This window comes from Equus quagga, chromosome 2 (genome assembly GCF_021613505.1).
Source record: "Equus quagga isolate Etosha38 chromosome 2, UCLA_HA_Equagga_1.0, whole genome shotgun sequence".
NCBI classification, from domain to species: Eukaryota; Metazoa; Chordata; class Mammalia; order Perissodactyla; family Equidae; genus Equus; species Equus quagga.
The window spans coordinates 102,201,295-102,213,480 of NC_060268.1; the positions used below are offsets into that span (position 1 = coordinate 102,201,295).

General features: G+C 39.9%; 1 protein-coding gene across 1 annotated transcript in view; it reads left to right on the forward strand.

The window, feature by feature from the left end:
• BMPR1A (bone morphogenetic protein receptor type 1A) overlaps window positions 1–12,186 on the forward strand; it is a 63,192-nt gene that overhangs the window by 17,950 nt on the left and 33,056 nt on the right. The window contains exon 2 of the mRNA XM_046653858.1: window positions 5,482–5,697. Coding sequence (XP_046509814.1) covers window positions 5,631–5,697 — 67 coding nt within the window. The 5' untranslated portion in view covers window positions 5,482–5,630. The remainder of the gene's footprint in view (window positions 1–5,481; window positions 5,698–12,186) is intronic.

Here is a 12,186-nt window from a genome sequence, read left to right on the forward strand (position 1 = left end):
AATTTATTTGCATGCCTATTTGAACTAGTTAATAATAGCTTTAAATACCAGCATCATTTTAAAATTTTGATCAGGCATCATTTCAAATCTCTGCTTTTTCTTACATCTTTAATAATTGCAAGATTAGATATTTTAAATTTTAACATAAAAATTCTGATGACATATTCTAGGAGTCTCTTAAAAATATTCTTTATTTTCAGATATTAGAATTATAAAGTACTCAGTTTCAAGAATCGTTGCAAAATAAAGTTACTGTTTTGCTATATCATGATTATAGAAACGGTTAATATGACGGGACAAGTAAAGAGACAGTCATCAGTATGTATATTATTAATAACAAAAACAACTGACGTTTATTATTTATTGACTGTTTAATCCTGAGTTGTGAGGTCCTGACTCGTCTGGGTTAGTGACATTATCCCTGTTTTGTGCTGCGGGAACTGAGACCTGGACGGCCTGAGTGACTCCCCAAGTCACATAGCAGGTTAATCCTGCGGCTGCTGCTTGAAGCCAGCAGGCTGACATCAGAGTTCAGGCTCTTAAGTTCGCCAGGCTGTTGGATGAAAAGTTCCTTTACCTGGAACACAGAACTGGGGTCAGCTTCATGGACTCCATCGTTTCAAAAGGTGAATGTGACAGTGTAGAGTGTGGGGCTGGGGACAATTTTTCCCCCACAAAAAATGAGCTTCTTCTTGAGACAATGTAACAACAAAGAGCATGCTTTTGGTTACCCCTTTGAAAGAAAGACGTTAGTTATGTTATCCAGTTCTTTGGGCATTGTGACTCTTTTCCTTATACTTTTCTTGTTGTACTTGGCCTTGACTGTGCTTTCCAGACTCTTTCTTTTGGTTGATTGTGCAGTAACTTACAGTGATTGGGCATATTTTATTTCTGCAAATTTTTCATAATGACCGTTACAGCAGTAAATGTTATCTATTGCCGCCCAACAAATTACCCCGAAACTTAGCAGCTTAAAACAACCAACATTTATTATCTCATACCTTTTCTGAGGGTCAGGTGGTTACCAGGATGGTTATAATTTAGAGTCTCATGAACTGTGGGTGGGGTGTCTGTGGAGCTGCCCTCCCCTGAAAGCTTCCCCGGGGCTGACGGGTCCGTGTCCGGGGTGGCTCCCCGGCATGGCTGGTGACAGGAGGCGCGTCCCCACCGCATGGGCCTCTCTGTACAGCTGCTGGAGTGTCCAGGGTGGCTCGCCCGCATGGCTGGTGGCAGGAGGCGCGGTTCCCCACCGCGTGGGCCTCTCTGTATGGCTGTTGGAGCGTCCTTGGGACCTGGCAGCGAGCTTCCCTCTGAGTGAGTGTTTCAAGACAGAGCAAGGCAGAATCCAAAGTGCCTTTTGTGATCTAGTCTCAGAAGTCACACTCTGTTGTTTTCTTCTTCTTTTATTTGTTAGAAGTGAGTCGTTTAGTCCAGTCGTTAAGTCCACCACAATGGCCTTTTGGTAGGTTTTTATTTAACTGTGAAAAAAGACCACTTGTGAATAGTAGTTTATATTCCAGCTGTGGTAATATATTACACTACATTGAATTGCACATCACGGGTCCTGGATCGTGAACTTACTTTATCAGTGAATGCCAAATAAATATATGTGGTATTAATGCTTTTATTAATCCAATTTTTAAATGGACTTTGGTGTTCTGGGACCATCTTCACTTTTCAATGTTAGAAGGCCATCTCACACAGAGCCATAGCTTTAAATGTCTCTATGCTGTTGACATAACAGATTTATATCTTCAGTCCCAAATGTTTCCTTTCAGCTTCAGAACCAAATGCCTATCAGACATTCCCTTTGGGTATTCTCAAATGTCTAAAATTGAACCCTTGATCTTGCCTCTTCACTACTTTGAAAATCCACTTGTCCCCATTTCACTCGTTGCTCCTGCCAGAAATGTAGGGATCTTCTCTGACCCCTCGCTCCCTCACCCCACGTCTAGTCCCTGACCAGCCTCTGCTGAGTCTGTGAAGTGTGTGTTGAGTCCATCCCCTGCACCACCACGTCCCTAGTCATAACCACCGCCGACCCTCCTGAACTCCTGCAGCAGCCCTCTTACTGCTCTGTTTGCTTCCGCTTTTCCCCTCTCAAGCCCGTTACATAGAAACCAGATAATCGCCTTCCCATTCCGCTTAGATTTAAACCCACAGTTCTTCACACGGTCTTACCGGACCTGGTCCTTGTCTTTTCCCTCTCTTCAACCTCATCTCCCAAAACACCACCCCTTATTCTCAACATTTCGGAAACACTGTTCTTTCTTTGCTCTTCTCTGCTTCAAGATCTTTGCACAGGCTGTGCCTTGTGCCTAGAACTCCCCCCGACCCCGCCTTCTTTGCCAGGCTCACTCTTAGTCTTCAGATCTCAACTTAAACGTCACTTTTCAGCATTGCTTCCCTTCTCCGTCTAGATTAAATTAAGTCATTACCCCACGTCCCTCCAGGGCCCAGCACTTTTCTTTCTTTGCGTTTACCTCAAGTAAGTTCATCAGTTACTTATCATGACATATCATTTGTGTTGTTTTGTTTGATGCCTGAATATCTTACTTGTCTTGTTTAGTAATTGTGAACTCCATAAAGGCTGGGTCATTTTTGCTCTCACCACTTTATTCTCTAATGCAGAATCATGCATATAAAAAGCACTTAATACATATTTAGGAAATCAATTAATATTCAATGGCAAGAACACTGTTTACACAGGACTTCGGGGTTGGAAGGAAGCTGGTGAATCATTTAATCAGTCTGGGCTCGTTTCCATCATACCTGTCATGTCCGTGACAAAGGTGCGTTCATTCACACTTTGTTCGTTTGATACCCTGTGAGCAAAGGCCCCTGGTTCTTTCAGATGTATCTCCAGTGTAGGCATTTCTCTATCCTCTGCATTCCTGTCATTCTTCTCTATCATGTTTAAGAGGCCTGAGCAGGGGGAATCAAGTCAGATGGTTACTCTTTGATTATAGCAGTGTGCTTCTATCAATGTTTGATAAAATTGCCTTCATGCCTAGCAATTGTCATAAGCGCTGATGCGCATTGCGCTTGTGGTCAGCTAAAACCTAACATTTTTCTTTTAAAGATTAGGGGTTTCCATTGTTAGGTTACAAATGAGGCACTTGAAGCCGTTTTACCTTTAGCCTTTCCTTGGCTGGTAGCTGTCCTCCATACAAGTTACCGCAGGTGTTTTAGTCTATAAAAATTTCTCTCAGATGGGATTGTCGTGGATAGCACCTGTTACTTCCTGTGCCAGGTTGGCAAGTGTGTGATAAACATGTATGGGGGGAAACTTTTATTGAGCACCTACTCTGTCCAGACTCTCCTAAATACTTTATAATGTATAGTTTGCATTATATAGGGTACATAAAGTACCCAGTGGGGCCGTGTGGGGTAGCACTTAACACGTGGACTCTGGAATCAAGTCTTCTTGATTAGACTTATAGTTCTACCACTGACCAGCTGTATGATCTTTGATAAATTCTTTAAACTCTGCTTGCCTCGGTTTCCTGATCTGTAAAATTAAAATAATTGTACCTATCTTATAGGGTGGTTGTGATGATTAGATAAATTAATATATTCAAAGCATTTATAATGTTGCAGGTACATAGCTAGAGGTGAAGGTGTATCAGCTATTATCTCAGTTAGTTCTCAAAATAATTGTGAGTTAATAATATAATTCCAGTTACAGATGAGGAGACTCATCCAGAGAGGTTAGGTTACTTATGTAAGGCAGATCAGGATTTGAACTTGTGCCCAGGGTAGCAGAGTCACAGATGGTTACGTGGAAGAAATCAGACATATTCTTTTTCCACTAAATGGGACTATGAGTGTGGCAGGTGCTTTGAGAGTAGCATCGACTGCTCTGCAGGGTGCCTTGGTTGTGACTCTGATGAGACAAGACAAAATACTAGCTTTCAATAAATCAGTGAAGAAATGGTGGCTATACGATGGAACCAGTCACAGCGGTCAGTTTCCTGCCCAAGGCTGTGAGCTCCTTGAAGCAGGAACTGTCATACTTGTGTTCGTATTTCTAGCACCTTTCGCTGATGTGTAATATGTACTCAAAAAATGCTGTTGGTGAATAAGTGAGTGAATGAATGAATTAGTGAAAAGTCTAGAGAGGGGCGAGAGCTGGTAAGGGAGGCACACATGATGCCGTGTTTTTTCGGCCCAGGTGACTGGAGAGATGTGTGACTTTTCTCTGTGACAGCAGGTGGAGGAGGGGGAGGCAGGTCCGGAGGAGTGAGGAGGGGCGTCAGTGAGTTGATGTGGACTGGTGGAGTGTAAGCCTGATGGGGCTGCTGAACACAGGCGGATGGAAACAAGGAGGGAGACCAGGGTCGGAAATAGACTGGGAACTTCTTTAGAATTAGAAGCCTGTAACAGGTATTCCTAGGATCACAGCTGTTTCATTGCAGGAAGTGAGTTTCCCAAGAAATGCGGGTAAGTCACATTACAGATTTTATTCTGTAATTATTGTAGACTTTGTGTCTTATTCTCTCAGCATTATGCAGATAGGAAGCAATTTAATTTTATAGTAGAGAAGTGAGAAATTGCAGAGATTTTAGAACTAAGCCATATTTAATGTGCATAATACAAATGACATCTCACTGAAAACATCATGTCCTCAATACTATAAGTGCCTTTGGAGAACTTGTTAAAGTGAAAAACTGTTAGCCTAGGTAAAGTAGACAGCTCGGGTTATGTATGGTAGAAATCATGCCAGGGGTAATTGTGTCATAAATGAATAAATGGCAATTTGAAGGGAGGATAAACAGAATTATATTCAGCTTTGTACCGACTAGCCTTTTTTTCTGTTACCTATTTAACTATTTTATAATTGCCACACCTTAACTGGAGAGGGTATGTTTCATGTCATCCATATTAAAAGCTCCATTTTATCCTAATGAAGTCATATTTGCAATATTTTAGGAAAATAATTTTATTTAAGATACAATTCTATTGTTTTTGCTTTAATGATAAAGCACACTGAATTTAAATGCGTGTGATTTTCTAGATAGGCTTTCTCTTTTATCTATAGAACAAATTATTTATTAGAAAGATGCAAGGTGTTTTTATCACATCTGCCAGATATTGAAAGATTGTTGACAAATAGCTTAGCATTTTATATTCAACTTTTCCTGCCTTATTCTTAATATATTTAGAAATTTTCTTGATAGTAACAAAATAACTCAATTACTTTAGAGCAGCCAGAAAAGACTATAGAGATTATTTAGTGTACTTATCTTGTTTTACACGTGGATAGTTTAAGGGTGGGAGAGGTGGCAGCTATTCCTGAATTACTTTGAACTTTTGAATTACAGTGCCGTTTTTTGTTTTTTTTTTAAACAAAGATGGGTTTAATCTTTAAGTATATTTCATTGTTTAAATGTATATTTGGGCATTTGTTTTCCTCAGATTTTGAGAACTTTCCAGAATTCAGTTATGTTCATTACCTTTTTAATATTTTTTGTCTTTCAGGAATCAGGAGAAAGCAGTGGAAGTTGAAGTCATTGTCAAGCGATTGAGACCTTTTACAAGGAAATCTCGTGGAATAAAAGCCATTTAAATTAGTGACATAACAAGACCAGGTATTAAGGTGACAGTGTACAGGAAACGTTAGAATAACAATGACTCAGCTATATATTTACATCAGATTATTGGGAGCCTATCTGTTCATCATTTCTCATGTTCAAGGTAAATCACTGTTCATTTCAGCAGTCTTATCTTTTCTAGTAGTTTATTTCTGTATATAAAAAAGCACTCATTCTTGCAACTCCTCTTTCAGCTCGTGTCCCTTTTTGAACCATGAGGCCCAGTATGCCCAGCGTAGCTTTTAAGTAAAGAGCCAGAGAACAAACACATGCCAAATAATTTTTGAACTTGATGTGATAGAAACGTTTTCAAGTATTTGTGAAATCTCAGTCTCTGAACCTATTGTCTTATTCATAACACAGGCCTTGTGACGTGCAACATCAGGTCTCGTGAGGGTTAAACGAGATCAAGTATGAAATAGGGTACCTCACCCCAGAGCCTAAGACACGGGGTAATAGGTACTCTAGACTGTGTTTTAAAATTTTTCTCCTTTAAAATACTTAAATAAGGAATATATGTAAATAATTTTTAAAAATCATTTTATTGTCCTTAAAAGACTTCAGAAAGATAAATGGCACTTTTGTGTGCTGAGTACTAAAATTTCTTCATAGAGGACTCAAAGTTTTATTTATGACCAAGCTCATAGTTTTACTGTTGTGTGTTCACAGCTGGGAACTCCCAAACAGGAAGTTATTGTGATGACCCTTAGGATCAGATGGGCTGGATTTCCCCATAAACTTTCTCCTGTATGGTTTAATTGGGACAATATCTTAAACTGAAGAGAGAGTGGTATTTTGCAAAAGAATTTTAGATAGAATTTATTGGACATCTTCATTCCCTTGAGTTTATGACTTTACAGATTGCTCTCTCATAACGTTTTGTTCACAATGATACGGATTAATATCTACTAACAAGAGATATGGTTAACAGTATAAATCTTTTGACATTTTTGTTTTAAAGAGTAAACGTAACAGTGAACTCTGTAGCTTCTTTGTGTTTTGTCTTAGGTATAATACCTTTATTATGACCGTGCTCAGAGCACAGAGCCCTCCTGCAAAAGCCACTTTTTTAGTGAAACACCACATTATTTAGTAAAACACCTTCCATCTGTTGTTATATGCCTTGTTGATCAGCATCAGCCAAAGCTGTCATAGTTTTGAAGATGAGTTGAATTAGTAGTAACTTTTATATTTGCTACCCACTCCCAGGTAATCGCTATTTAATATTAATATTTTTAAAAATCTCTATAGATCACACAGAGGCAATGTGATACAAAATTCTCATTCTCCGCCCAGATTCAAATTATTCTATAATAGACTTTTATTAGATGAGATAAATTAGTAGTTATCAGGCATAAGTGAAAAGTCTTAGTAAGATGTTATATTTCTCTGATAAAGAGCAAAGTTTGTTACATTTCCATTCAAAAAGGATTAGTTTGATAGTTGCTTCAAGTGATAAGATAAAAATATTTGCTGTTGAAGAACTAAAACAATTATAGAAAAAATGTGGTTTCTTAGAGATTGCTAAGAAGGATTGCGGAATAGTGTTAGTGGAAATAACTTTGACTTTAGCTGCAACTTTATCTTGAATTGTGTCTCGGGAATGTAAATTTCTCTGTATCTTGGATTCCTTATTATAAAAGAGAAATAATAACACTTATCCTAGATATAAACAGGAATTTTTTAAGCATCAAATGTTATGATATAGATTTAAGTGCTTTATACTGAGATGAAGCTACTCAAGTTGGAACAGAAGAATGAGTCATCTGATCTTAACATCTAATAGATATTTAGTCTCCGTTTTTGACTTGGTCACAAGGTTTAGAAATAGATTTTTGCTTTAAGTAACTGGTTACCCAACCAACAGTGACTTAAAGATTTATTTTTGACATAGATGGTAGATGTTTGCTGGTGTTCATTCGTTAGTTGAGTCAAGGTTGACATCTCTGTAATTTCCTTGGCTTTTCGATCATAATTACAAAGTGGCTATTATCTGCATGGAGGAAGGAAAGGTGGAGAAGGGGTCAGCACTGGCCTCAACTGGACCTTATATTAAGAAAGCAAAAGTTGGGGGAGTGACTAGGGGAAAGCCCCTACCAAGATGAAAGCTAATTGGGGCAGGGTTGGGGGTGATTCTCATCAAGCTGGCACCGCAGGAAAGCAGATAGCAAGGGCAGAGTGAGAAAACCCTGAGAGCAGGGAGGAGAAAGCCCCCCTCCCGCCCCTGCCCAGCACCTGCTGTGGTGCCTGGGATCTCCACGGATCGCAGAGGGCTCAGGATACGCAGCTCTTGACCCTCATCCAGTGGCGATAGGTGGTAACTGTGTCCAAATAATATCACAGTGTGCAAAAACAGAGGCACGCCTTCTAACAGTATCACAAATTATGTTAAATCTCCAGACCAGAGAGGAAATGACAAGTACCCAGAAATCAGTCCTGAAGACAGAAATATGTAATCTAAATGACAGAAAATTCAAAATAGCCATCATCAAAACTCAACAAATTAAAAGAGAATGTAGAGAAACAATTCAATGAGTTCAGGAGCTACTTCACAAAAGAGATTGAAACTATAAAGAAGAAGCAATCAGAAATATTGGAAATGAAAGACACAATCGAAGAGACAAAACAAAATAGGGATTCCCTGAACACTTGAGTGGACATCATAGAGGAGCTTATCAGCATAATTGAAGATAGACATGTTGAAAGGCTCCAGACAGAGGAGGAGAGAGAACTAAGACTAAAAAGAAATGAAGAAAGTGTCCAAGAAATATCTGACTCAATGAGGAAATGCAACATAAGAATTATCGGTATTCCAGAGGGAGAAGAGAAGGAGAATGGAGCAGAAAGCTGGTTCAAAGAAACAATAGCAGAGAACTTCCCAAACCTGGGGAGGGAGATGGAAATCCATGTGGAAGAGGCTATCAGATCTCCTAAATATGTCAACGTAAAAAGACCTACTGCAAGGCATATAGTAGTGAAACTGGCAAAAGTGAATGACAGCAAAAAAATACTAAGGGCAGCAAGGCCTACAAAGGAACCTAAAAATAACCTACAAAGGAACCCCTATCAGACTTGCAGCAGATTTCTCTGCAGAAACCTTACAGACTAGGAGAGACTGGAATGACATATTCAAATCTGTGAAGGACAAAAACTTTCAGCCAAGAATAGTCTATCTAGCAACAAAGGAAACAAAAGGAAAAATAAGAGAGGCTTCATCAAACTAAAGAGCTTCTGCCAGGCAAAAGAAACTAGGATCAAAACAACAAGACAACCCACCAATTGGGAAAAAATATTTGCAAATCATATATCTGACAAGGGGTTAATCTCCATAATATACAAAGAACTCACACAACTCAACAACAACAAAAAAAACAACCCCATCAAACACTGGGCAGAGGAGATGAACAGACATTTTTCCAAAGAAGGTACACAGATGGCCAATAAACACATGAAAAGATGTTCAACATCACTAATCATCAGGGAAATGCAAATCAAAACTACACTAAGATACCAGCTAACACCTGTTAAAATGGCTGTAATCTCTAAGATGAAAAATAACAAATGTTGGAGAGGGTGTGGAGAGAAGGGAACCCTCATAATACTGCTGGTGGGAATGCAAACTGGTGCAGCCACTATGGAAAACGGTATGAAGATTCCTCAAAAAACTAAAAATAGGAATAGCATATGATGCAGCTATCCCACTACTGGGTATCTACCCAAACTATTTGAAAGCAAAATCCAAAGTAACATATGCACCCCTATGTTCACTGCAGCACTATTCACAATAGCCAAGACATGGAACAATCCAAGTGCCCATCGACTGATGACTGGATAAAGAAGATGTGGTATATGTGTATATATGATGGAATACTACTCAGCCATAAAAAAAGATGAAATCATCCCATTTGTGACGTGGATGGATCTGGAGGGAATTATGCGTAGCAAAATAAGCCAGACTGAGAAAGACAAACACCGGATGATTTCACTCATGTGTGGAAGATAAACAAACACATGGACAAAGAGAACAGTTCAGGGGTTACCAGGGGAAGGGGGGTGGGGGGTGAGCACAGGGGGTTTAAGGGGGGCACTTGTGTGGTGACAGAGAAGAAGTAAAGTACAACTGAAATTTCACAGTGATGTAAAACTATTATGAACTCAAAAAATAGATATAAAAATGAAATCATCTGAAAAAAATTTACTGAAGAAACAACTATATGTATATTATTAAAGTTAATTTCACCTGCAAAAGTACCCCAGAAACTAACTCCCTGCCAGCAAATTATATCTTATTTTATTGGGTAAACAAACAGTTGCTGGGGCCCCTAGGAAACAAGGAGACGGGGATTGTCACAACTGGCTTACATTAATCTAAATCTATTGGTCAGGGCTGGGCACATTTCCCCCCCATACAAAATCAGAGTTTGGTTAGCTAGGAAGATGGGGAAAATAATATCCATTGGGCAACTAAAAGGATCTGGAACAGATTTATGTCTTCTCTCAGTTAAGATGTTTTCAGCTATAAGGGAAAAAAAAATTCAAAATAGCTTAAACAATAAGGAAAATGTAATTTCATGCACCAAGAAGTCTGAAGGTAGGGGGACTCCAGTTAATTAGTTCGTTGGCTCATCAAGTTCTTTCTTTCAACTGTGCTGTCCTTCACATATCAGTTTAGCCTTAGGTTAACTCACCTCACTGCCACAGTGTGGCTGCTGAGGGGCCAGACATCACAGGCAGATGTGGCAACTTCGAGTTGACAACATTCAGTGGAAGAAGAGAGATGGATGTCTCTCTTGTCTCTCTTTAATTGGTAAAGAAATCTTTCCGCAGGCACGTCCCCTGCCCCTCTTCCCACCAACATACTTCCTTCTAGTTTTATTGGCTAGAATTTATTATAAGCTCTTGTGTAAACAGTGGCAAGGGGAGTGGAACAAAAATTGTTGGATTAGACAAACAGTTGTCTCCACTCAGGGTATGGCTATGCTTCCCTGGATCACATGGAGGAGAGGCAAAGACTTAAAAAATATGTGTGTTGTCAGCAAGGTAAAGGGGAGAAGACCATTAACAGTATCTGTTGCAGGGTGCCACAGTTGCCTCCCTGACATCATGCATACCCTTTCTCACATGCATGTACCAAAAGTGCTCCTGTCGATGTGAAATATTCAGTTCCTCCTCAAAGGGAGACGGAACCCAGAGTTTCATCCACTGAGTGCGTTCAGCCGCTAATCCAGGACTTCTGGGTAGCCTGTAGCCTTCTCCATCAGGTCCAGATGCACCTCTTCATGATCCAGCAGTGTGTGGCTAAAAGGGAAATTACTGATGTCCAGCACGCCAGTATTTGATGATGAAGAAAGAGGATAAGTACTTTGTGAACTCCTCTTCACAGGAAGGCAGACTTAGAAACAGCCTTCAGTAGCCACTGCTCTATAGCACACAAAGAAGGAAAACTACATTACTGATTTCTGCCTATATGCAACGATATCCCATTGATCTCCCCAATTCTCCTACGTTTTGCTTTCTGATTCCCATTGTAGACGTTCTTTCCTCAGGATGGGGGACGGGGAGTTCCTCTGCTTTATACAAAGGAAGCCAATAGATTACTGGAAAAGTAGGAAAAATTATTTAGCCAGGAATAAAAATCGAGTAAAATCACTGATGCCAAGCATTGCCATTAATAACAAAGGAGCATGGTGTAAATGTCCCTATATATAGTCACTTGCAGCTTTCAGCCACTTGTCTCTGTATTTTTGTATATTTATGTGTTTTTCTGAGTTGTTATACTTGAGCACGTGAGCTATTAAATATTTTTTTGTGTGTGTTTGTTTTGAACTATAACCTATAGTCTAGCCTACCCCCCAGGCCTTCTAATTTTATGCTTTGTAAACACAAGACTTGTGGGTAGAAAGAGATGAGCATGTTCTGGGAACTGACGGAAGACCAGTGTACCCCTGAGCCTGATGGAGGGGAGTTGATGCTGAAGAGGTGCACAGAGTCCAAATCCTGCTGGACCTTGGTGGGCAAGCAGGAGGCTGGAGGTTGGCTTTTCTTCTGAGTGCATGTGAAGACATTAATTGGTTTTAAGCAGGGGAGTGACAGGATCAGATTTATGTTTATGAGATAAGTCTGGCTGCTGTGTGGGAAATGGATTGGAGGGGCCAAACACAGAAGTAGGGAGATTAGCGTATAGATTCTTATCTTGCAGGTGACTTGCTATGATGGGCCCCCCTAGTAGCAGTGGAGTCGGAGAAAAATGGAAAAAATGGAGGTATCTTTTGGAGGTTGAGTCAAAAGACTTGGGAGGACCAGGTTTGTGGAGAAAAGTCAGGAAGTCCATTTTGGACAAGTTAATTTTGAGATACTTAAGCAGGTCCAGGCTGGAGGGATAAATCTAGAAACCATCAACAAAGAGATTTGTTTAAACCGTGAGGATGGGTGCTGTCACCTGGGGAGAGAGTGCAGACAGGCTGTTGCTAGTGACTTTTCTTTGCATCCATGCCTCTGCCTAGTGAAATCTTAAAACTTTAAGATGTAACTCAGATTTCATTGCTTTTGACGCTCTAGGATGAGTCTGTGTTGTTAGCTCCTTCCTTTGTTT